This window comes from Capra hircus, chromosome 8, assembly GCF_001704415.2.
Source record: "Capra hircus breed San Clemente chromosome 8, ASM170441v1, whole genome shotgun sequence".
In the NCBI taxonomy this organism is placed as follows: Eukaryota; Metazoa; Chordata; class Mammalia; order Artiodactyla; family Bovidae; genus Capra; species Capra hircus.
In genome coordinates this window covers 571,646-597,726 of record NC_030815.1, presented here as the reverse complement: position 1 = coordinate 597,726, position 26,081 = coordinate 571,646, and the positions used below count along the sequence as shown (strand labels likewise).

Here is a 26,081-nt window from a genome sequence, read left to right as displayed (position 1 = left end):
GTGCGCTCAGCACAGTGAACATGCGCCCATGGACCCCACGCTCAGACCGGACACACTTGGGGCTGACCTTGTGACAGGTCACACACACCCTGTGCCTTTCATCTGCCAGACAGCTTCTGGTTAAAGCGTCTGCCTGCAATGCAGGAGACCTGGGTTTGATCCCTGGGTTGGTAAGATCCCCTGGAGAAGGAAATGGCAACCCACTCCAGTATTCTTGCCTGGAGAATCCCATGGACGGAGGAGCCTGGTGGGCTACAGTCCACGGGGTTTCAAAGAGTCGGACACTACTGAGCGACTTCACTTTAACCATAGCCAGTAAATATTCAAATTATGCTCAGTACTTGACTATACCAGTTGGCATCTTGCTGGCTACCTTAATTCTGGGGCCCCCTGTAGCAACGTGCTGTTCTGCTATCTGCTTGCCCCATCCTTTGCACCCTTGCCCCAGCCGCCCCCCCTCCCCCCGCCCCCTTAGCAGCACTGGTTCAGGATGGCAGATCCACTTGCCAGGGACCAGAGCACAGCTAGTATTGATGTCTGCCATGACGAGATGCCTCTGGCTTGTGGGTCCTTGAAAACAAGACCTCATGCTCCAGGGGGCTCACTGTGCAGGAAATGAAACACTGACTAGCTGGAATTCATTTGCCTCCTTAGGTGGGTAGTGGGTTGGTCAAGCCTGAGTCATTTTACAGAGGCAGCACTGCACATTCATATGTAAGAGGGAAGCCCACGTCTCCAGGATGGCCCCAACTAGTGTCTTCAGGCTGTGGAGCAGAGCATGCAAACACTGCCGTCAGAGCCCTTCAGTGAGGAGAACCTGACTCCCAACTCCAGGGGCTTACATGCGCTGATCAGCAAATCAGCTTCCAAGTCTGAAATTACCCGAACCCCTTAAATTTTGCCTTGATCCCTGGAGCCGGTAAACGGATTTGAGCCGTGCCTTCTCCTTCCTCAAAAGAAGTGCTTTCCAGGGCTACCGTGTTGGCTCCTGTGTGTGTCCAGCAGCCAGCCCTTGCTGGGTAACCATGTTTGGTGACCACGAAGGGACCGGGTGTCGTGACACCCTGCCATGGCCCCGCAGCCACCGGTATGTGGCCCTCAGCCCTGACTCCGAGTGCCCACCTTGACCGCACTTGTCTGCAGTAGGGGGTTTCAGTTTCCTGCCTCCTCACCTCTGGACTCCGGCTCCTTGTGTGGTTTTGGGTCAGCTGTCTTTTTAGTCAGTAACCTTGCTGAAACATGTCCGTGCCTGAACTGTCTAATAACCTCATCAGGATTGTGGGTTAGAGCCCCACCCTGGGTGAAATATAAAAAGTCCTCAAAAGTTCTGGTTAGACATAAATTGCAGCACTATCTTCTTTTGACCCCCTTCCTAAAGTACTGAGAATTAAAAAAAAAGTAAGCAAATGGGATTAATTAAAAGCTTTTGCACAGTAAAGGAAACCATAAACAAAATAAAAGACAATACACAGAAAAGAAGAAAATATTTGCAAATGAATTGACTGACAAGGGATTAACCTCCCAAAATATACAAACAGCTCAAGCAGCTCAATATAAAAAAAAAAAAATCAAAAAATGGGCAGAAGATATAAATAGACATTTCTCTAAAGAAGACACATGGATGACCAAAAAGCACTGAAGAGATGCTCAACATCACTAATTATCAGGGAAATGCAAATCAAAACCCCATGAGGGATCACCTCACACTGGTCAGAATGGCCACCAGCAAAAAGTCTCCAGACAATAAACACTAGACAGGCTGTGGAGGAAGTGGACCCTCCCACACCATTGGTAGGAATGTAAACTGTTGCAGTCACTATGGAGAATAGTGTGGAGTTTCCTTAAAAAACTAAAAATAGAACTCCCATATGACCCAGCAATCCCACTCCTGGACATATATCCAGAGAAAGCCATAATCCAAAAAGATACATGCACCCCAGTGTTCACTGCAGGACTATTCACAATAGCCAAGACATGGAAGCAACCTGAGTGTCCACTGACAGAGGAACGGATAAAGCAGATGTGTACATATATTCAATGGAATACTACTCAATCATAAAAAAGAGTGAAATAATGCCATTTGCAGCAACATGGATAAGCCTAGAGATTATCATTCTAAATGAAGTAAGTCAGACAGAGAAAGACAAACATCATATGATATTACTCATGTGTGGAATATAGTAAGGAGCTGGGGATTAACACACACACAGTACTACATAAAAAACAGACAAACAACAAGGACAGGGAACACTACTCAATATTCTGAAATAACCCAAATGGGAAAAGAATCTGAAGAAGAGTGGACATATGTATATGTATAACTGAATCTAGTGTGCTGCAGTTCATGGGGTTGCAAAGAGTCAGACATGACTTAGTGACTGAACAATAACTGAATCACTTTAATGTACACCCGAGACTAATACAACAGTGTAACTATACCCCCCCACAATTTTTTTAAGTTCAACAGAGTCCTGAACCCTGGGTTACAGTTCCAGAGTCTTGGATTTCTTTGTTCAGGCTGGTTTATGTCTGTTTGTTCAGTTCATTTCAGTTCAGTCGCTCAGTCGTGTCTGACTTTGCGACCCCACGGATTGCAGCACTCCAGGCTTCCCTGTCCATCACCAACTCCTGGAGCTTGCTCAAACTCATGTCCATCGAGCCAGTTGATGCCATCTGACCGTCTCATCCTTTGTCGGCCCCTTCTCCTCCTGCTTTCAATCTTTCCCAGCATCAGGGTCTTTTCCAGTGAGTCTGTTTTTCACATCAGGTGGCCAAAGTATTGGAGTTTTAGCTTCAGCATCAGCCCTTCAATGAACATTCAGGACTGATATCCTTTAGGATTGACTGGTTGGATCTCCTTGCAGTCCAAGGGACTCTCTAGAGTCTTCTCCAACACCACAGTTCCAAAGCATCGATTCTTAGGCGCTCAGCTTTCTCTATAGTCCAACTCTCACATCCATACGTGACTACTGGAAAAACCATAGCTTTGACTAGATGGGCCTTGTTCGTTAGCATTGGCTAATAAGGGGAGGCTGTTGGATGACTGAAGGAAAACTTGTAAACCTGATTTAATGAAGGCCCTCTGGCTCAGGAGACAGAAGACACTGCTCCCTGATTGACAGTCGTTGCCCCTGTGACCTGTAGTGGTTTCACAGGAGTCCATCCCAGAAGAACATACCCTATGCCTGAGAGAGAGGAATTTCCAGCCAAGACACCTCCGTGGGATCCTTTTGCTCCCGTCATCCTGAGAGCAACCTTTCAAATGGGGAATGTTAATAGCACACCTGACTGGAGTCCCCTGGCATGTATTCTTGCAGAACTGGTCAGTGTTTAGCTATAAGCCAACGGAAATGAAGAAAATTATTTTCTCTGTACCACTGCCTGGCCCTGGTATTAGGTGAAATCTCAGGAAAAATGGCCAGAGAATGGGTCTTTGAACTATGGTACTATTTTAAAATTAGACTTGTTTTATTAGAGGAAAAATGGGGTTAATCCCATCATACAATCATTCATGCCTTTATACTGGAGAAAGAAAAACACCAATATAGTATACTAACACATATATATGGAATTTAGGGAGATAGCAATGACGACCCTGTATGTAAGACAGGAAAAAAGACACAGATGTGTATAACGGACTTTTGGACTCAGAGGGAGAGGGAGAGGGTGGGATGATTTGGGAGAATGGCATTCTATCATGTATACTATCATGTAAGAATTGAATCGCCAGTCTATGTCTGACGCAGGATACAGCATGCTTGGGGCTGGTGCATGGGGATGACCCAGAGAGATGTTATGGGGAGGGAGGTGGGAGGGGGGTAGAGAAAAAGAGAAAAAAAAAAAAGAGTTTGCAGAAGAGGTGTGAGATTGTGGTTCAGAGGGAAGAACCTCAGAAAAAGCCTGTGTCCATCGAGTCAAAGCCAAACGACAACTGGCTGCCTGCAGACGCCCCTCCAGCAGCCCCTTGCATGGTCCCCCGCCCACGAAGGGGGTCTTCCGGTGAGCAGTGCAGAAGGTGCCAACAGCCCTCCCAGGGCTCCCCTTATCCGATCATCATAAAGGAACACTCTTTCCTCCCCGTACCCACCAGGGTGCTCAGTTTGCCCAGGGAGCACTCTACCCCAGGCAGGGCATTTCTACTAGGGCAGGTCCCAGAAGGCTTAGATGACCAAGCCCAACACAGGGGACCCTGACCAAGGCCAACACAAGTTTCCGCTTGAACTTGTGGAGAAATAATAAGCCATCTCACTAAGATGACCCTCAGAAAACAGAGAATCTCTTTACATGTTTTGCTACTCATCACCCTAATGGCTGCACGCAGGCCTTCATGAACACCCTCCTGTGGAGAGGCACAGGATGGTATTAGGGAAGGCTCTGAATCACACGGGAGAAGGGAATGGCAACTCACTCCAGTGTTCTTGCCTGCAGACTCCCAGGGACAGAGGAGCCTGGTGGGCTACAGTCCATGGGGTTGCACAGAGTCGGACATGACTGAAGCGACTTAGAATGCATGCATGCATTGGAGAGGGAAATTGGCAACCCACTCCAGTGTTCTTGCCTGGAGAATCCCAGGGACAGAGGAGCCTGGTGGACTGCCGTCTGTGGGGTCACACAGAGTTGGACACGAATGAAACGATGTAGCAGCAGCAGCCTGAATCATAACCAAATTGTCCAATCAGGACTTGGGAGGCATGGACCATGTCTGGAGCTGACCCAAAAGGGACCCCAGTGACCCAAGGGGATTGAGCAAGGCTGAACCATCATAAGGAATGTTTAATAACAGACCTCAACAGGGGTCCTGAACCAAACAGCTTGAATGAGATCCAGGAGTACAGCAAGGGCCCCAGGGGAACGCCCCCTCTTCCCTGAGAGGGCTGAAGGCAGACAGATGATATACTGATGTGGATGTGGAGCACCCGGCTAGACCTGTCCCTTGTGGAGAACATTAAGTGCACTCCCAGGTCAAGCCTCTGCCCTCCAAGCTGCACCTTTACAGTTGGAAGACCAAGCCTCACCAAGATGTCCAAGAAATTCTGCAAAAGGTAAGAGCAATGTTTGGAATGATGGAAGGCCAGAAAGAGCCAAGATGGCTGTCCCAGTAGTAGTAAAACTCTGTCCAGGGGACAAGGTGCCAAAGTTAAGTAAGTAAGTGAGTATCAGTCATTTAGTCATGTCTGACTCTTTGCCGCCCCATGAACTGTAATCCACCAGGCTCCTCTGTCCATGGGATTTCCCAGGCAAGAATACTGGAGTGGGTAACTATTCCCTTCTCCAGGGGAGCTTCCTGACCCAGCAATTAAACCCAGGTCTCCTGAATTGCAGGTGGATTCTTTACACTATAAGCCTTCAAGGAAGTCCAAATATAAAGCAACAGGCATCTAAAGAGGCACATGAAGGAGGGTATAAAGCCTCTGACAATCACCTTCTTTAAATATCAATTATTCAGACCTTGTTGATCTTCATGTAACACTTCCATCCCATCCATGCAAAAACCCAGGACCAGAGATAACTATTCTATGCAGGATTTGAAGGCCATTAAGCAAATTATAGAGGAAATAATGTGGTGATGTCAAAACCAAAGATGTTGCTTACAACTTTATCTGGAGACTTTTGCTAGTTTATAGTTCTGGACTTCAAAAAAGATGTCTTTTACTGAATACCCCTAAGTCCTGAATCCTGGGGGTTTGCCTTTGAATGGGACGATCCAGAGACTGATGTGAAACAACACTGCCGGATAGAACTCCCACAATGATTTAAGAACACCCCCACCATCTTCAGAGAAAGTTTCACCATGGACTTAAGGGATTTCCAAGTAAATGAGGGAGTCTTACTCCAATATGTGACTGAATAACTGCTAGTAGAACTAAGGAAGCTTAAGACCAAAATCATGAACTCCTTATTGCCGAATTCAGACTTAAATTGAAGGAAGTGGGGAAACCACTAGACCATTCAGGTATGACCTAAATCAAATCCCTTATGATTATACAGTGGAAGTGAGAAATAGATTTAAGGGGCTAGATCTGATAGACAGAGTGCCTGATGAACTATGGAATGAGGTTCGTGACATTGTACAGGAGACAGGGATGAAGACCATCCCCATGGAAAAGAAATGCAAAAAAAGCAAAATGGCTGTCTAAGGACACCTTACAAATAGCTGTGAAAAGAAGAGAAGCAAAAAGCAAAGGAGAAAAGGAAAGATATAAGCATCTGAATGCAGAGTTCCAAAGAATAGCAAGGAGAGATAAGAAAGCCTCCTTCAGCGATCAATGCAAAGAAATAAAGGAAAACAATGGAATGAGAAAGACTAGAGATCTCGTTAAGAAAATTCGAGATACCAGGGGAACATTTCATGCAAAGATGGGCTCTATAAAGGACAGAAATGGTATGGACCTAACAGAAGCAGACTATTAAGAAGAGGTGACAAGAATACACAGAAGAACTGTACAAAAAAGAGCTTCATGACCCAGATAACCATGATAGTGTGATCACTCACCTAGAGGCAGACATGCTGGAATGTGAAGACAAGTGGGCCTTAGAAAGTATCATTACGAACAAAGCTAGTGGAGGTGATGGAATTCCACTTGAGCTGTTTCAAATCCTGAAAGATGATGCTGTGAAAGTGCTGCACTCAATATGCCAGCAAATTTGGAAAACTCAGCAGGGGCCACAGCACTGGAAAAGGTCAGTTTTCATTCCAATCCCAAAGAAAAGCAATGCCAAAGAATGCTCAAACTACAGTACAATTGCACTCATCTCACATGCTAGTAAAGTAATGCTCAAAATTCTCCAAGCCAAGCTTCAGCAATACATGAACCGTGAACTTCCAGATGTTCAAGCTGGTTTTAGAAAAGGCAGAGGAACCAGAGATCAAATTGCCAACATCCGCTGGATCATGGAAAAAGCGAGAGAGTTCCAGAAAAACATCTATTTCTGCTTTCTTGACTACGCCAAAGCCTTTGACTGTGTGGATCACAATAAACTGTGGAAAATTGTGAAAGAGACGGGAATACCAGACCACCTGACCTGCCTCTTGAGAAACCTATATGCAGGTCAGGAAGCAACAGTTAGAACTGGACATGGAACAACAGACTGGTTCCAAATAGGAAAAGGAGTACATCAAGGCTGTATATTGTCACCCTGCTTATTTAACTTATACGCAGAGTACATCATGAGAAACACTGGACTGGAAGAAGCACAAGCTGGAATCAAGATTTCTGTGAGAAATATCAATAACCTCAGATATGCAGATGACACCACCCTTATGGCAGAAAGTGAAGAGGAACTAAAAAGCCTCTTGATGAAAGTGAAAGTGGAGAGTGAAAAAGTTGGCTTAAAGCTCAACATTCAGAAAACGAAGATCATGGCATCTGGTCCCATCACTTCATAGGAAATAGATGGGGAAACAGTGGAAACAGTGTCAGACTTTATTTTTGGGGGGCTCCAAAATCACTGCAGATGTTGATTGCAGCCCTGAAATTAAAAGATTCTTACTCCTTGGAAGGAAAGTTATGACCAACCTAGATAGCATGTTGAAAAGCAGAGACATTACTTTGCCAACAAAGGTCCGTCTAGTCAAGGCTATGGTTTTTCCAGTGGTCATGTATGGATGTGAGTTGGACTGGGAAGAAAGCTGAGCACCAAAGAATTGATGCTTTTGAACTGTGGTGTTGGAGAAGACTCTTGAGAATCCCTTGGACTGCAAGGAGATCCAATCAGTCCATCCTAAAGGAGATCAGTCCTGGGTGTTCATTGGAAGGACTCATGCTAAAGCTGAAACTCCAATACTTTGGCCACCTCATTTGAAGAATTGACTCATTGGAAAAGACCCTGATGCTGGGAAGGATTGCGGGCAGGAGGAGAAGGGGACGACAGAGGATGAGATGGTTGGATGGCATCACCAACTCGATGGACATGAGTTTGGGTGAACTCCAGGAGTTGATGATGGACAAGGAGGCCTGGCGTGCTATGATTCATGGGGTCACAAAGAGTAGGACACGACTGAGCGACTGAACTGAACTGAAGACCAAAATATGATTAGATACAGTTTGCAAGGGAAGAGCACACAATTTCTCAACCAACTCTAAACTAGTTAGTGTTTGAAGTATAAAAAAGACAAAGAAATTTACTGCCAGATGGAAGAGAGACATTAACAAGGGTGACTGCAGCCACCCCCAGAAGGCACTTGTGAGGATTCCTAGGAATGGCTGAGTATTTTGTCTCTGGACTCCTGATCTTGGACTCAGCCAAACACAAACATGAGGCTCTTAAAGGAAATGACAATAAGCCATTAAGTTGGACTCTGAGCTGTCATAATGTGTTCCACACCACCAACGAGAAACTTTTAAGAGCCCAGCATTTGGTTTCCAGGTATTTTGTGCATGAAAGAGCGCATGATCCTGGTGCTAACTCAACGCTTGCTGCTGCAGCTGCTGCTAAGTCGCTTCAGTCGTGTCCGACTCTGTGTGACCCCATTGATGGCAGCCCACCAGGCTCCCCTGTCCCTGGGATTCTCCAGGCAAGAACACTGGAGTGGGTTGCCATTTCCTTCTCCAATGCAGGAAAGTGAAAAGTGAAAGTGAAGTCGCTCAGTCGTGTCTGACTCTTAGCAACCCCATGGACTGCAGCATACCAGGCTCCTCTGTCCATGGGATTTTCCAGGCAAGAGTACCGGAGTGGGTTGCGATACCATCAGAAGGCCTGTAGCTTACTTTTCTAAACAATTGGGCACCTACATCAAGGATTGCCAGTTTGCCTCTGGGCTGTGATTGCAGCCTTTCACGAGGGGCTGAAAAATGAACCCTCGGCACCCTCCACATCATGCTCTGCCTTTACTGGAACAAAACAGTGGATGTGGGCTTTCTTCAGGGAGACGGGGCAAAGACCAGGGCACACCACTTGACATCCTGAATGTCACCTTATAGGCAGTATTGACTCTAAACCCAGCCACTCTGCTCCCTAGGACAACAGGAGAATCTGCTCACAACTGTATGCAGATAACTGAAGACCTGAGCTGACTGGTCAGCCTTTAGAAATACTCTCGGATGGGACCAGTTTCACAAACAAGGAAGGGGTGTGCAGTTGTAGCTCATCAGGAAGCCCTGGAAGCAGAAGCCATCCTCTGGGTCCATCCGCCCAGAGCTCTGCTCTCATCATCTCCTGCCCTGAGCCTAGGAGCTAAGAGACAGTGACCACACATCCTGACTCCAAGTCGGCCTTCTCCGTCGTATGTGTGCATGGGGCCCCCTGGAAAGAGAGGTCCACTGATGTCAGGAAGGAGAGAAATGAAACACACAGAGGAGACAACAACCTTATTATTAATAAATGCTGTTAAAATGCCAGGAGGAGCAGCTGTTGGGTGCTGCTTGGGTCATTCAAAATGGATCATCACTTAACTAAAGGAAATAATTAGGTGGATCTGGCGGCACAACAAGTATCCAGAACCAAAGACCCAGATCCAGAGACCCTACCACTAACTCTGAGTGTGGACCATCCTCGATGAAGCCTCAGATCTGGAAATGGATCATCCAGAGAGCATGTGTGGGGAGTTGATGCAGCCTCTGGGGATTTAGATGGCGCTCAGGATGAACAGCCACAGAGGCCAGGTTTATGACGAGTTTATCCCAAACATTTAATGGACAGAATTTTACTCATCTACACCAAGGAACCCATGATGGGAGGGCTGCGAAATGTCGTGGACTCCAGCAGTTCATTGTTGGTCCACAAACGCAAATGAGCATCCAAAAGGTAATCCAAATTGCTGAGCTGCACCAGAAACAATCCTAAAACTGGGCCACCCTGATGATAAGAGGGATACATGCCCAAGGGACAGAACCAGAGGATGGTGGCTAAAGAGATTTCACTGTACACTAAGTGCCAGGGACACTGTAGAAACGTCTAGACGCTGGTGATGCCATCATGGTGGCAAGGCTTTCCCACATAGGACAGAGAATGGTTCTGCAGTAACAAAGGCCTTCCTCTGAGAAATAAACCCTTGTATGGGGTCGCCTCTTCTGATTCAAAGTGACAACAGAGGAGCTCTCATAGATGAGGTGACTCAAAGGTGTCAAGGCCCTTGGAACCTGATGAAGCTCATGCTTCTTGGAGACCTCAGTCCATGGGGAAACAATGAATCATTCCTTCAAAAAGACAGTCGCCAAGACAAGCCAAGAAGCCAGAGTAACCTGGGATAAGGTCTGACCAGCTGCCCTGCTGAGGGTCAGAGTGGCCGTGAAAACAAGCTCCTGTTGAGCCTGTACGCAATGTTCTACGGGCGACCTTCCTGAAGGTCTCAGTGGTAACAGCATTACACTTGATAAAATGTGTACAGCGTCTCGGTGCTGTCTTCTCTTCTACACATAAATATGTGTCTAGCCCATTAGGGTTTCCCACGACGTCCCCTTGCACTGCACAAGCCCCAGGACTGTATCCTCCTCACACCCACGACGTCCCCTTGCACTGCACAAGCCCCAGGACTGTATCCTCCTCACACTTGGACAAACATGCCTGCACGGGTGCAATAGCCCCTGTGACATCCTTCTGGTTACACATCCTCCAGGAAAGCTAAAGTAGTCACACCCTGGCCACCCCACTCCCAGGTACTTTTAAGTAACTCTTCAAAAGGAAACAGCTAAGACTCCACCTGGCCAAGACGAGAAGACAGTAGTATCTCAGAAGCAAACTATTTTGACCTAAGAGTCTGGTACAGGCCTACATAAATCCAAATTCAACCACTAAAATGTTAAAAAACAGGTTTTCATGGATTCCCAAAGAAATAAGGTCTGTTTTGAAGGACTGTTAAAGTTAGGAGCCATAGGATCTCAGGGTTAATCCTCTTACTCATCAAATTCTGTCCTCATTGTCCATTTCCTACATTTAAAGAACACCGCCCGCCCCGCCCCCGACTCACAGGATGATTCCTTGAGACTTCAGAGTTCAAGGTGGGACACGCAAATATTTATTAGGTAAGTGCAAAAAAATTTCATTCTTCTTATAAAAACCCACATCCCTCATCAGCAGGAAGTAGCTAGCAGAGGCCCTGACCCCTACTTCCCTCAAGACTGAGGCGTGAACAAAGAAAAGCAGGTAAAATATCACCGAGCTTAAACGGACATAGCTCCTTGCATAGGTGTATTGAGGAAATTTGCAGTTATTGTAGGGAGACCGCACTGTGCAAGTTCAAGATGGGTCCCACCCCAAGGCCCCCCACCCCATGCCCCTCCAACCCCCTGCTCCCCAGCCATCTCCAGGACGATCACAAACCCAGCATTTTCAGTCTGCAGATATCGGAACATAGAAAAGCTGCCACACTTGAAGGAGTCCCTAAGTGAGGATGACCCAGCCCCAGCAGGAGGTGCAGACTGTGGACTGTCATCAAGGCAGCTTCCAAGCTTTAAATTTCCTAGACCCTAAATTCCACCCTGATCCCTGGATCGAGAACCAGATTTGAGCCTTGGCTCCTGTCTCCCTGCTGGTCCAACTTGCAATGGAGCTTTTCCTTTCCTCAAAAGCCAGGGCCATAATGCTTACTTCTGAGCGCTTAGGGAGCCAAGCCCTTGCCTTGTAACAGAAATCTGTTCTCTCACGCTAAAGTAAGAGTGAAGTCCACGCAAAGCATCTAGCCCCCGCAGCCAGAGTCCTACCTGACCCGAGGAGGTGGGTTCCCAGCGACTCTGCACTCCAGGTGGACCCGACTACCTTCTGCCACTTCTTGGCTCCGCAGCTTCTGGATGAACCGGGGAGCAGCTGGAGGGTGGTGGGCGCTGGGGGGCGGTGGGCACGAGTGGCTGCGGCTGGGCCGGGCCACATCCTGGGCCACTGGGGGGTGATGCCCAGGCTCTGGGGGCCTGGCCCCAGCCTCCACGTCTTGCCGGTCCCGCGTGGGGTGATGCCCGGGCGCCGGGGGCCTGGCCCCGGCCTCGACGTCCTGCCGGTCCCGGGTGGGGCTCCGGCTGGCCGAGGCGCTCCTCGGATCTGACGGCTGGTTCTTAGGGGATAGGTATCCGCTGTCTGGGGACGAGGACTCCCCGTCGGGGCTCCTGGTTCTGGGCTTGGCAGCTTCTCGGAAGATGGAGGTCAGCTCCTCGATGAGGGTGGCCGCCTTGTCGTTCAGCGGGCTCTGGGGGCCAGCCCTGCTGGGGCGCGCGGCCCTGGGCTTGGTGCTGGCGCCGGGGGCCTTGGCCACCTGCTTCCCAGCCTTGCGCAGGCTCCGTATGTAGCTGGGCCTGGCCAGCAGGGGCGAGACTCCGGCCTTCCTCCGCGATGCGGGCGAGGAGATGCACTCGGCTTGCTCCGCTGGCGGAGGCACGGCAGGTGCCCGCCTGCGGTCCCCAGGTTGGGACGCACGCTCGCCCCGCCGGGCCTCTGGAGAGGCCAGTGGCTTCCGGCGGCTCCTAGGTGAGGGGCTGCAGCGCTGCGGGACCTCCTCGCAGTCGCAGTCCTCCGTCTCAGAGCTGGCTATGGCTCTGCGGGCCAGGTCCAGACTCTTGTGGATCTCCTCCTGGCTGAGGAAGGCCGACAGCCCCGGGAAGAAGGCCGCATTCTCGCCGTCCTCCAGCAGGTCCGAGAGCGAGTCGTAGAAGGAGTCGTGGGAGGACGTCTCGGACATAGTTGAGAGGCGCTCATACACTCCGTCCGTTTCCACAGGAAGGCCGGTGTCTTGAACACAGGCTCTGAAGGACAGGAGACACACCTGCGTTAGTAGGAACGACTGTGTGTGTGTGTGTGTGTGCGCGCGCGCGCGCGCGCGTGCACGCGGGCGTGTGACCATGGTACTACTCATCCACAAGTTGGGAGAAACATTAAGGGGAAAACATACTTTTAAAATCATTTTCCTCTATAAATTGGAAGAAGCATCAAGCATACCTGTGTTTATCGTTGACTGTTTTCCTAATTTTTTAAATTCTATTTTAATTTATTTGACCATCTGGCTTGGGGGATCTCACTTCCGGAACCAGGGATGGAACCTGCACTGCCTGCAGTGAAAGCACAGAGTCCTAACCACTGGACCCTCAGGGAAGCTCCTTGTTCATTCTTTTAATTTAATATTTGCCCCTGAGTGAATACTGAGCATCTCACGGTGCTGTGCTGTGCAAGTCGCTCAGTCGTGTCTGACTCTTTGTGACCCCGTGCACTGTAGCCCGCCAGGCCCTCTGTCCATGGGATTCTCCAGGCAAGAATACTGGAGTAGGTTGCCATGCACTCCTCCAGGGGATCTTCCCAACCCAGGGATCAAATCCACATCTCTTGCATTGGAAAGAGGATTCTTCACAACTGGCACCTTGAGGAAGCCCAAGCATCTCACTAAAGCTCTTTAAATAATTCAGGAGGGTGACCCTGCCATTGGTATTGTGAGTGGTCCAAGGCTTCTGCCTCTCAGGCTCTCCTCCATCACTCCACCCACCTCTCTCTCTTTTTTTTTTAATTTAAATTTATTATTTTAGTTAGAGGCTAATTACTTTACAATATTGTATTGGTTTTCCATACATCAACATGATCGGCCACGGGTGTACACGTCTTCCCCATCCTGAACCCCCCTCCCTCCGCCCTCCCCGTACCATCCCTCTGGGTCATCCCAGTGCACCAACCCCAAGCATCCTGTATCCTGCATTGAACCTGGACTGGAGATTTGTTTCATATATGATATTTTACATGTTTCAATGCCATTCTCCCAAACCATCCCACCCTCTCCTTCTCCAACAGAGTCCAAAAGCCTGTTCTATACATCTGTGTCTCTTTTGCTGTCTCGCATACAGGGTCATCATTACCATCTTTCTAAATTCCATATATATGCGTTAGTATACTGTATTGGTGTTTTTCTTTCCGGCTTACTTCACTCTGTATAATCGGCTCCAGTTTCATCCACCTCATTAGAACTGATTCAAATGTATTCTTTTTAATGGCTGAGCAATATTCCATTGTGTATATGTACCACAGCTTTCTTATCCATTCGTCTGCTGATGGACATCTAGGTTGCTTCCATGTCCTGGCTATTATAAACAGTGCTGCAATGAACATTGGGGTACACGTGTCTGTTTCACTTCTGGTTTCCTTGGTGTGTATGCCCAGCAGTGGGATTGCTGGGTCATAAAGCAGTTCTATTTCCAGTTTTTTAGGGAATCTCCACACTGTTCTCCATAGTGGCTGTACTAGTTTGCATTCCCACCAACAGTGTAGGAGGGTTCCCTTTTCTCCACACCCTCTCCAGCATTTACTGCTTGTAGACTTTTGGATCGCAACCATTCTGACTGGCGTGAAATGGTACCTCATTGTGGTTTTCATTTGCATTTCTCTGATAATGAGTGATGTTGAACATTCTTTCATGTGTTTGTTAGCCATTTGTATGTCTTCTTTGGAGAAATGTCTATTTAGTTCTTTGGCCCATTTTTTGATTGGGTCGTTTATTTTTCTGGAATTGAGCTGCAGGAATTGCTTGTATATTTTTGAGATTAGTTGTTTGTCAGTTGCTTCATTTGCTATTATTTTCTCCCATTCTGAAGGCTGTCTTTTCACCTTGCTTATATGTTGGAGAGTGTTTTGCCTATGTTCTCCTCTAGGAGTTTTATAGTTTCTCGTCTTACATTTAGATCTTTAATCCATTTTGAGTTTATTTTTGTGTATGGTGTTAGAAAGTGTTCTAGTTTCATTCTTTTACAAGTGGCTGACCAGCACCACTTGTTAAAGAGACTGTCTTTAATCCATTGTATATTCTTGCCTCTTTGTCACCACCCACCTCTCTTACAGCTCGAATTTCATTGATGTTATGCGAATAGGAGTGTGTTGATATTTTAAGCAAATCAGACTCTGCTTATGTCACCCTGAACCAGAAAATGCACTGTGATTTGCTTTCATTAGTGTTTAGTTTCTGATGAAATTCTGATCACACGTGCTTCAGCTACTGAAGCCCTCGTGCCCTAGGGTCAGTGCTCCGCAACGAGAGGAGCCACCACAATGAGAAGCCGAGACAGCGCAGTGAAAACCCAGTACAACTGAAAATAATAAATTAAAACAACCAACACTCCATGCAAACAGAAGACCGCAAAACCGGCAGGCCTGGTTTAGAAAGAAAAAAAACTGAGGGGGAAGCCAAGACTCCACTCCACATGATGACCCACACTGCTCGTCTCACACTTGTGGTTTTAAAGAGGTGCCACTTGATGGGATCTGGTTGTCTGAATCAGGTATTGCTTATAAACTGCTTGCACAGTGAAAGAAAAATAATAGCAGGAGGGCATATATAGTCCAGGTTTAATCTGTGACCCCAATATTGCTGCTAAAACATGCACAGGACTCAGGAAAGCGCTCATAATGTTGTTGGAAGGAGCTGTTTCTATGTGGCCCAAACTCACCAGAATAGCATGCCTCAGAGATTTCCGTGTTATTCAACCAACGCCCAAATTAAGAGGCTGTGGGGTTGCTAAGAGTCAGACACGACTGAGCGACTTCACTTTCACTTTTCACTTGCATGCGCTGGAGAAGGAAATGGCAACCCACTCCCGTGTTCTTGCCTGGAGAATCCCAGGGACGGGGGAGCCTGGTGGGCTGCCGTCTACGGGCTCGCACAGAGTCGGACACGACTGAAGCGCCTCAGCAGCAGCAGCAAGCAAAGAAGTGCAACTGCAGACATCTCCATTGTAGTCCCGGGGTTTCCCGGCTTGTTCCCCACAGTGCTTCTGGCAATTGCGTGTTGGTGAGAAGGCATAGACAATGCAGCACACCACGAGTGCTGGGGGCACACGGAGGGGCAGGTGGCCCAGCCTGAGGAGGCGCGGCTGCCGCTCAAGGAGCTGCAGGAGGAGCTGCGGCGGGCCTCTCGGTGCCCTGGTGCAGAGGGTGACCTACGACTGGGAGATGGGCGTCTTCAGGACCCCCAACACCTACTACAGGGGCAGCTACTTCAAGGCACTTCAAGAGCCTCATCTGTGATCCCTGGGCCTGACACACAATGAAGCAGAAAACATAAAAGCCTTGAAGTTTGGAGCAGAGAAAGGTTTACTGCAGGTCCTGTAAGGTGATGAGTGGCTTCTGCCTTAAAAACTGCAAACGCCAACAGCTCTCAGCAGAGCCCACATCTCGGAAAGGGGAAGGAGGGTGTGGTGAGTTGTGGCAAATGTCTTGGTGTCAGAGCCTGTGTTTTTGAGGCAGGGCACCGTCACAGTGCTCTTGTAAATGTCCACCAAACCAACTTTCCTCTCTGATCTGACAAGAAAGGCCAGGTCCCCAGGCACAGCAGTCACCCTCCCCTGCCCCAGTCCTGGCCAAGAGAAGGCAGAGTTCAGACGCCGCTTCTCAGGGCCAGGTCCCCAGACCCGTCCAGCAGTCACAGCTGAGGGGGCCAGGCACCTAGGACCCAGCTGGCCACCTAGGACCCAGCTGGCCTCAGGCTCCTCAGGACGCCCAGACATGGGGGCAGGTCCCATGCAGATGGGCGATGCCATCAGATCACAGAGGCGGGGATGGGGAGAGGGTCACCACCACCTGGAGGTCTGGTCTTGGCCAGCAGCCTTGGTGAGGCTCTGGAGCCCGCAGGACAGAGCCCCCAGACTGCTCCTGGGCCCCCAGCTCACCTGCTGGCCTGAGGCTGGGTGAGAAGACAGACCCACCTCTTATCTCACTGCTCAGCCTGACGACCACCGCTCCCCGACTGGACGGCTGGCTGAGTGGGCCACTAAGGGCTGCTCACTGACCGGGCCTGGGTCCCTTCACGCCTCCAACTCTGGGCCTGCTTTCAGATCATGGCGTGTCCCCGCGGCCCTTGCCTTTTCCGGCCTCCCGCTTTCACTACGTCGTGGAGGAGTTGGCGGGTGGAAAGGTGTTGGGCTCGCTGAGGGGGCAGGTGGTGCTTTCTGTGTGGGTCGCACTGCTCCGAGGACAGCTGCCCGCTGTGGGGTGGAGGATGGAGACGCGCACGTGCGGGGTCTGGTACACGTCGGAGTGCACAGCTTGGTCATGGGCTGAGAGGTCACACGGAGGAAGGGCGCCGTAGGTGAAATAGAGCCAGGCACAGGCAGCCCGGAGCACGCCGCTGATGGCGACGGACGCTGCTGGCCCTCAGAGGGGCCCACCCGGCGTCGGGCGAGTGCTCAGCGCGGGGTGGGGCCTCGGGGGCCCCGCCCCCAGAACAGCCGCGGCTCTCCCCGGCCCCAGCCTGTCCGAGACTCGGGGCCCCACGCGGAGTCGACACACTGACCTGCAGTCACCTCTTCTCTCTCCCTTGCTTTACTGGGAATCAAAATAAAGCGACTTTATGGGGGCCCAAACGGAAAGAAATGCAACTCACTGAAAAGCAAGTAAAGAGGGCGCGAGGTGAGTGTCCGCTGCAAAGCAGCGTGAACGCGGGCAAGTCTGGGTGAGGCTCCCGCACGTCTGTACGTCTCTGCCCCCTTTGTTCTTTCTGAGCGAGGCAGAATCTCCTCAAGATCCTTCCGCTTCCCCTCCATCTCCTTCGTGTCTTCCCTGTCAGTGGTTTAGTCGCTTGTTTTCCTCGAGAGCCTGTGGGTCCGGCCTACTCAGGAGGAGAAACGTCTCCTGCGGGGTTTGGTCACTCATCCTTTCCCAGAGTGCAAAGTGGACATAAATTCCGTTGACAACTGTTTTTTCCTCACTGACTATGCAGAGAAGAAGGTGAGCCAGGCAAGGTTCGTCCTCTGTCAGAAACCTTGATCCAGGAAGAGGGATTAGGCAAGGCCAGATTTCACTCATTGGAGAAGGAAATGGCAGCCCACTCCAGTGTTCTTGCCTGGAGAATCCCAGGGACGGGAGAGCCTGGGGCTGCAGTCTATGGCGTCACGCAGAGTGGGACACGACTGAAGTGACTTAGCAGCAGCAGAGAAACCAAAGAGGAAGGGGGAGGGACGTGGTGATGGCTATTGACACAGGAGCTCTGACGGTGGGAGAAGTCACACAAGTTTGGCCATGTCAGTCCTTTGCTCCCTTTTCCCCAGGGGCCCCCGCCCCATAAGAGGAGGCCCACATGTAGGAGGCAGGCTCCTTGTGCACTCCTGGGTGGTCAGTGAAATATGAATTCTCAGGTCTCATGCCCCACATCACTCGGACAGGTCCTGTGTCCCTATGCCCAGCCGTCCACTCCCTGCTGTGAACAGCTGTATTCTTCCACATCCCCACGCTTTGCACATTCAGTTTCTTTGTCCTTCCTATCTGTTCTGTGTTTCCAACTCCAGCTCGTTGAAAACTGTACTTAATTTCACTTTTTGTTGGTGACCGCCCAGACAATCAAATCCACTCCTTCTGAGGGCTTTCCTGGTGGCTCGGTGGTAAAGAATCCACCTGCCAATGCAGGACTTACAGGTTTGATCCCTGTGATAGGAAGGTCCCCTGGAGGAGGCAGTGGCAACCCACTCCAGTATTCTTGCCTGGAGAATCCCATGGACAGAGAAGCCTGGCAGACTACAGTCCCCATGGTTGCAAAGAGTCAGACATGACTGAGGGACTCAACAACAACTTTCTTTACAGGTATTTTGCCATACACTCATTTTATTGAGTTATAAGTATGAGTTAAGAGCCCTGTGATGGTCAGGAAAGCAGGTGTGTGAGATAGGTGTGTGACAGCCTCTGTGTGGCAGACATCTGGCAGGGTGTAGGTCACGATCATGGCAGTTGAGGAAGAACCAAGTTGGTGTTTGAACCGGGTTTGAGTCCTGGGTGGGATTTGACAGGAGAGGGAGCCACATGGCCACGGGATATGCAGACCTGTCTGTGACCTCCTCTCGCTCTCAGCCCCTGGCCCCAAACTCCTCCCTGGGCTGGAATCTCTTCAGTGAGGAGGCGTTCTGCTCTTTGCCTGGTTTTGTCACCTGTCTTATCAGTGGTCACTCAACGCCTGGGCTTTGCTTTCTGAGAAGGCCTTGATAAAGTAATCAGTGTTGCATGTTTATAGCCATTAACAAGTACACACAAAATATTTATAGGTGTTACCATTCAGAAACAAAAGTGGTAGGTCTGAAAAAAAAAACACTCCTTATTTATAGAGACAGTGATTTTTATGGTTTTCATTACCACCAAGAAAAGTTTGTTGTGAAAATATTCAGAACCAGATAGATATTCCTTTTCTGGCACCTCTACCATTAGATGAGGGGAATTCTTTGAGTGTTGATACCCTTCATCATGGGTCCCAGCAAGTTCAGAGTTAAATTCTCAGTCATAGAAATACAAATGTTTTTAGTCAAAGCATGTTTCTGCCTTACTTTCTTATTCATCAGCAATGATTCTCTGAGTGCCTACTACATGCCTCTTTTGCAGGCTGGGGACACAGCCATGAGGAAAGGGGGCTTCTCTGCCCTAAGGAGCTGCCATTTTAATAGGGAAAAATAAAAAGTGGAAGGCTCCACTGTTGGCTCAGACAGTGGAGAATCTGCCTGCAATGCAGGAGACCCAGGTTCAATCACTGGGTCGGGAAGATCCCCTGGAGGAGGGAATGGCAGCCCACTCCAGTACTCTTGCCTGGAGAATCCCATGGACAGAGGGGCCTGGTGGGCTACAGTCCATGGGGTCGCGAAGAGTCAGACATGACTGCATGACTGTAAACACATGCAAAAACTGGGAAACAGAAAATGTCAGCTTCTGATTTCTTAGGCTTGGTTTGGTAGCCAATCTTTTGTCAGTTGATCTTGGGAAATTGTAATGTGTTTTCATCTGTCGGATCATCTTCCAAAGTTGTTAGGGAACAAGTGAAGCGGGACGGGGTGGATGGGTGTTTGCAGGCTGCCATTGGTGTCCACAGACCACGGCTGTCCCACTGTGGAGGCGGGGTGAGAGCAGGAGGACACTTTAGCCCAGCGGTGCTTCAGACTCTTGAACTGTGCAGTGGAGGAGCTGCGGGCACCCTCCTCCAGCCGGTGGTGCTGATAGTCACACGTGATGCCAAACTCTCAGTCATGAGCAAACATTCGGTAAGGCACAGGTTCAGGAGGGTCTGAAAAAAAAACACTAGGAGGCATCGTAGCTGCCTCTCCGTCTTGACCTTCGGCAGGCAGCTATCCACAGCTGGCTTATCCCAAGGAAGCATTGCTGTCAGGCGCTAACTCCTGTGGCCACCTATGGCATTGCACCCCTTTGCATATTTCACTCATTCTTAAGGAATTTCATGCCACTCAGTTTATAGGGTATTTCTAACTGTTAATTTTATGGTGCACAACTTCTCTCTAAGTTCACATTATCTGGCCTGTTGGACACATATTCAACTATGAAATATAGAGCCTATAAGTAAGTTTTCACTGAACTTTCTTACACATATCACATTCTGACATAAGCAATTTTCTCTTTTTAAATTGTCTCAGCATTGCTACCTTGGTGTTTGGGAAAACATTTATTTTTGAGTTCCTCAACATGTAATAGACATATAAATGTATATGATTTACAGATGAATGCACAACTAATAGAAAAGACAGAAAGATAGATTTTTAAATTATGAATGACATTTGTGTTTAGAGTTGCTGACCTTGGGGGGTAATTATCTGGAAACAAGATCTATGCTGTCCAGGATAACCTTCTATTTTGTGGGTCAGAAAAGACTTGTGGACACCCCCTGCACCATCTCCAGAGGCAGGCAGATTGGCTGCTGAAATGTATTGATAAAAAAATTCCCTGACTGAGAGGTTGAGGAAGACTAAGCACCTCATGAGAAGCAACAGAGTCTTGGAGGGAGGAAAATTCAGTTGCAGACAGTAAAAGCTCACCTTCCCCAAGGAATGCCATTTCCAAGTTTTGAGCTGAAGGCTTTCCCAAACTGATGATCTGACTTGCAGTGGTTGGACAGATCAGCTTTACAGTGCTATGAAAGTGATAGGCCTTCAGTAGAAATTGTACTTGGAAGTTTGAACTTGTTTCTTTTCCCAGGCCAGTGACATAACCCCATCCTCTCTGGAAACGCTGGGAAGTGGCCACTGTGCCCAGTCAGCCCCATGATCATGAGGGTAAACAACTGATGTACTTACAACCCTTCTGGACCCAGACAACCCCTCTGCTTTTCACTGTCAGTTCAGTAGTCAATGACTTACACAAGATACTCAACAGTTTATTGAAAAGCAGGCTTTGTGTTAGATGGTTTTGCCCAGCTGCAGGCTGATGGAAGTGTTCTTGGCACACTGCAGGTGAGATAGGCCAGAACCTGCGGCCCTTTGCTGTAGTGCTTGCATCTGGGCAATCATCTCCTCCAGCAACAAAATACGAACAAACTATAAGGGCCTAAAAAAAACTGCATGAGTGACTGGGGCAAATTATGGACGTGCATGCTCAGTCGCTTCAGTCATGTCTGACTCTTGTGAACTTACGAACCATAGCCCACCAGGCTCCTCTGTCCATGGAATTCTCCAGGCAAGAATACTGGAGTGGGTTGCCATTCCCTCCTCCAGGGGATCTTCCTGACCCAGGGACGGAACCCACTTCTCTTACATCTCCTACATTCGAAGGCAGGTTCTTTACCACTAGTGCTCCCCGGGAAGCCCTAAAGTATGGATGGCAAGGTACAAAGACACCACAAAGCCCAACTGCCACTTCTGAAGCATTTGAAACACAAGCAGGTACACGCACATGCCCTCTGCACACACCAACACCGGAGGGGTGGGCGAGCCACCCAAGCCACCCTTCCAGCTCGAGCCCCAGACACTCCACTACCCTCACCCCATGTAACGGGGCAGCTTGACCACCCCGCTTAGGGAGCAAGTGAGCAAGGGAACCTGTTGTTTGTTCTTGATCCCTGCCACTGCAGCAGAGGCCCTAGTAAAGCCTTGTCTGACTTTCTCCTCAGGCCTCTCATCAATTTCTGTTAATTAAGGAGGCCAAGAGCCCTGGCTAGTAACAAGGGTGGGATGTGCTGGTAGGTAAGTGAGGTGTATTCAAGGTATTTTCAACTTGGGATGGGTGTGCCGGGAGCGAGCCTCATGTAAGTCCAGGAAAATCTGTAGTGAACCATTGGATCCTGAGAAGAATAGGGTAAACACTGTTTTTCTTTTGATTATTTTGATTATCCAACCTAAGGCATAAAAACATCCAATTGTTTGGCCAAAGTTGAACCGGCAAGAAATAGACTTACAGTTGAAACCTGCGTGGAACTGCCACGTCGTCTTTTCCCAGTGAGCACATTACAGATATTTACCTGAATAATTTAGATAAAGGGAGCACTTTTGCGGTAGTTTATGGAATAGCTTGCAGGTATTGATGAGCTACTACAATTTTGAAGGGGAAAAGTCTTTGATGTTCGAAAAAGACTGACAGGCAGCAAGGATCACTCAGTATTCTGAACCACAGGGGCCAGGTCCTTTAGAGAGTGCCGACAGTGGCGGCAACATTTCACAGGGCATTTAAAAGTACATAGATGCTTAGATATAAATACACAGGAAGGTTGCAAGATTGGGAATCAGGCAGTGGGCGCTGATTACATCTGTGGTGGATAAGGAGTCGTGCAGTTAGGGGAATCTTTGGTTGCTGTTATCTTTGGGGTGGGAGTGAAAATTCTGAGTGATTTCAATGTTTAATTTAGCATTTTGCTTTCTATTTATTTTCCTATTTAAACAGTTACTAAAAGTATTAAAAACTATTGGTATAAAGATTCAGGACTAAAAATATTTTTAAATAAAACCCAAACTATTAAAACCAAATTTGAAAAAGCTTTAAAACTTTTTCTTGTTCTGGAAGCACATGCAGTTCCTATATGAAATTTCTTCCTGCTGTTGAATTAACTTTTTTAGGTTAGGTCCAACATGGAGCTGCTCCTGCCTGGGGCCCATGTCAGCAAACCGAAGCATGGGGAACTTCTGTGTCCTTAAGGACACTCTCTACTTAGTTGCTCAGTCGTGTCCAATTCTCTGCAACTCCATGGACTGTGTTCCACCAGGCTCCTCTGTCCATGGGATTTCCCAGGCAAGAATACTGGAGAGGGTTGTCATTCCCTTCTCCAGAGGATCTTCCTGACCCAGGAATCAAATCCATGTCTCTAATATCTCCTGCATTGGGTTCTTTACCATCTGAGCCACCAGGGAACCCCAAGACTACTGGGCTACTACTATCTCCTGGAGAAGAGACTGCTATCTCTTCTCCAGGGGAACTTCCTGACCCAGGAATCGAACTGGGTCTCCTGCATTGCAGGCAGATTCTTTACCAGCTGAGCTACCAGAGACACTCTGCTTGAAATATTTGCATGCGGTCAGCCAGCCCCAAGCCAGGCCAGCCCTAGCTTCCCAATTTATCTCCTTGCTCGTCTCACCACAGACAACAGTGACTCTGCAACCCCAGCCAATCAAGTTATTCCCATTTTTCTCTTCCCTGTTCTCTTCCTATAAAGTTTCGTGCCTTCCTCCTCAGGGTGCAGCTCTTCCAAAAGAGGCTGTCCACTTCATGAAGGGTTGAACAAAGTGTGTTTATGTTACCTCTTGTCTTCTTTAATCATCATTTACTTGTTTTTTAATTTCTCCAAAGTCTTTATTTTACCGGGTCTTCCCAGGTGGCACTAGTGGTAGAGAATCTGCCTACCAGTGCTGGAGACCTAAGAGATGCAGGTTCCATCCCTTGGTCAGGAGGGTCCCCCGGAGAAGGAAGTGGCAACCTGCTCCAGTACTCTTGCCTGGAAAATCCCTTGGACAGAGGAGCCTTATGGGCTACAGTCCATGGGGTCACAAAGGGTTGGATGTGACTGAGTGCACACACACACCACTGTACATAACTGCTTTACAATCTTGTGTTAGTTTCTGCTGCACAACAAAGTGAATCAGCTATGTAATCATCATTTTAAAATCAATCCTCCCTTCCTTCCTTTCTTTCTTTGTAATGTTCTTTTTACCAAGGGCCCTATGGGACAAAAGGCAAATATGAAAACTTTATTAAACCCCGTTTGATGCAAAAAAAAAAAAAGAACAACAATTTTATCAACTATTTCTTAATAAACACATGTGAATTCCACTCTTTCCTAATCTTTAAGCAAGTTGTCATCACAGGGAGGCATGGCATATTTTTTCTCCAGCTTTAAATACTCCCAGACAGTATATTGTATCTCAGCTTCAGAGACATAACATAATAGCTGATTTCATGCCCACAACAGTTATATGAAGTGTTTCCAGAGAAAGTATTTCCAGTTACTGGTGTCCTCTTCAGATACCATCTTATCCACCATATCGAATCCGTGGGAGCTGCTCTACTGGAATTTAACTGGGGCATAGCCGTCACCTCCAGATGCCTGAATTACTGGCTAGAGCTCAGATATCACAGTTCCCTTTGATGTCACACACACACACACACACACACACACACACACACGTATCAGTGAAGTGCAGGCTCTTGTCTTGGCTTTGGAGATTTCAGCTGGTATCTGTCTAAGTATGTGTCAGATTTATTTTGAATCTTGACTAATTCTACCCTCTACATTTAAACAAAAATGAGGTAAGGAAATCAAAGTGATTGTAACTGTCCCATGTAATCCAGATTTCTCTTCTACTGTTAAGTATGCTCTGACCCTTTCAGCTTTAGCAACACACAGTGGTTTGGACGGAGCTAAGATGGGGACCCTAAGTCATTCTAGACGTGGGAATGCAGAAGGACAGATCTGTGTTCTAGGAAGATGAACTCACGCATTCACAGAGTACATACTGCCTAAAGCATCTCTTAGGCCTTGTCTGCTGTTTATAATGGAGGAGGAAATGGCAACCCACTCCAGTATTCTTGCCTGGAGAATCCCCTGGACAGAGGAGCCTGGTGGGCTTCAGTCCGTGGGGTCCCAAAGAGTCGGACCCCACGGAGCACACATGGGGATGGGCTGTTCGTAAAAATTTGTCAGCTAGACTCTGATGTTTAAAATATGGGTAATGGAGGGGCGTTCTGTCTTTGAGGAAAAAGTATATTGGAAAGCATATCTATCCTGTAATAAGGATTTCATTTCTGCACATTCATGATCGAGGGAACTTGGTCAGTGTGAAATTGTCAGGCGGTGGGCTCTGGGTATGGACACATTATTCATACTAGAAGGTAATTAGTATTTTTAGCAAATGTTGAAAAAGTAACATGAGCCTGAAATCATTCTGTATCAACGTCATCTATTGGATTCGAGACAGTTTAATGTGTAACTTACAACAACATGATATAAAATTTTACTGTAAAGCTTAAATTTGACTGTACTATAGTTTCCCTTGATTAGCCTTACCTTAAAAAAAAAAAGGCAAGCTTTCTGCATAGATAGAATTCAAGATGTTTGCCTTTACTCTCAACCTTTAAAAAGTTCTCTGAAAGTGTAATTAACAACTTAAAATGTTACTGCAACCTAAAGTATATCATTTGAAGCCATTTGTAGTTAGTTTAAGTAAAGGCAAGGTTCAAATTAACAGCATTCTTGTTTTCTTTAAAACAAAGCACAGACACAGACTTGATGAATGTTGGCTCCATCATTACATTTGATCCTTTTGGGATGAATAGCACCAATTTAGTTTAAGATTGTTACAGACTGGGCAGCTCTCTGACCGCATAGGTAGAAACAAAGCCTGCAGGTGAATCTTATATGGTCTCTGTTCTTGAGACGAGTACAGAATTCCCATTACTTATTCTCTCCAAATAAAAGAGAAATCAAGACATCTTCTAAACAGTGCTATATCTTCTGGCAAATGACTATTTTAGCATTTAATGAAGAGTTTAAAAATATTGCCTTACTAGTTAGTACATTAAGACACATTTTACAGACCTTTTCGATCCTTGGCTCCTCGAGGACCCCCCAGAGGTGATGGCTCTCAGAGGACCGTTTCTTCTTTCCCGGGGGAGCAGAGGTGGCCTCGTCTCCTCGTGACAAACTGCTCGGTCCGTGGTCACTTTGAGGCAACTGTGGCCTCAGATCCCATCTGTCCTGTCCTCCACTCAGCTATATTTGGTAACTGAACTCATGTTTCCGCAGACGGCCCTGGCCAGGGATTCCAGCAGCCCAGCTCCGAGGGCTGAGTTCTTAGAAATTAAAGGCTCTGGGTGTAGAGGGAACTATATTTATGGATCTAATAAACGTGGGATTTTCGCGTGTTTCTCTGCTCTCTGACCTTGTGACTGGCAATCACCACTTGTCTTTTAAACATATTCTCAATTAAAATGTGCAGTGTGTGAAT

General features: G+C 48.0%; 1 protein-coding gene across 3 annotated transcripts in view; it reads right to left on the bottom strand.

Moving 5' to 3' along the window:
* Window positions 1–25,790, bottom strand: part of PALLD (palladin, cytoskeletal associated protein) — a 382,006-nt gene extending 356,216 nt beyond the window's left edge. Inside the window, exons 1-2 of one of the 3 annotated variants that reach the window (XM_018051789.1) lie at window positions 25,673–25,790; window positions 11,640–12,668 (exon numbers count right to left, since the gene is read on the bottom strand). In XM_018051789.1, the coding sequence (XP_017907278.1) occupies window positions 11,640–12,604 (965 nt within the window). In that variant the 5' untranslated portion in view covers window positions 12,605–12,668; window positions 25,673–25,790. The remainder of the gene's footprint in view (window positions 1–11,639; window positions 12,669–25,672) is intronic. The other 2 variants (XM_018051788.1, XM_018051787.1) reach the window with 2 other exon arrangements.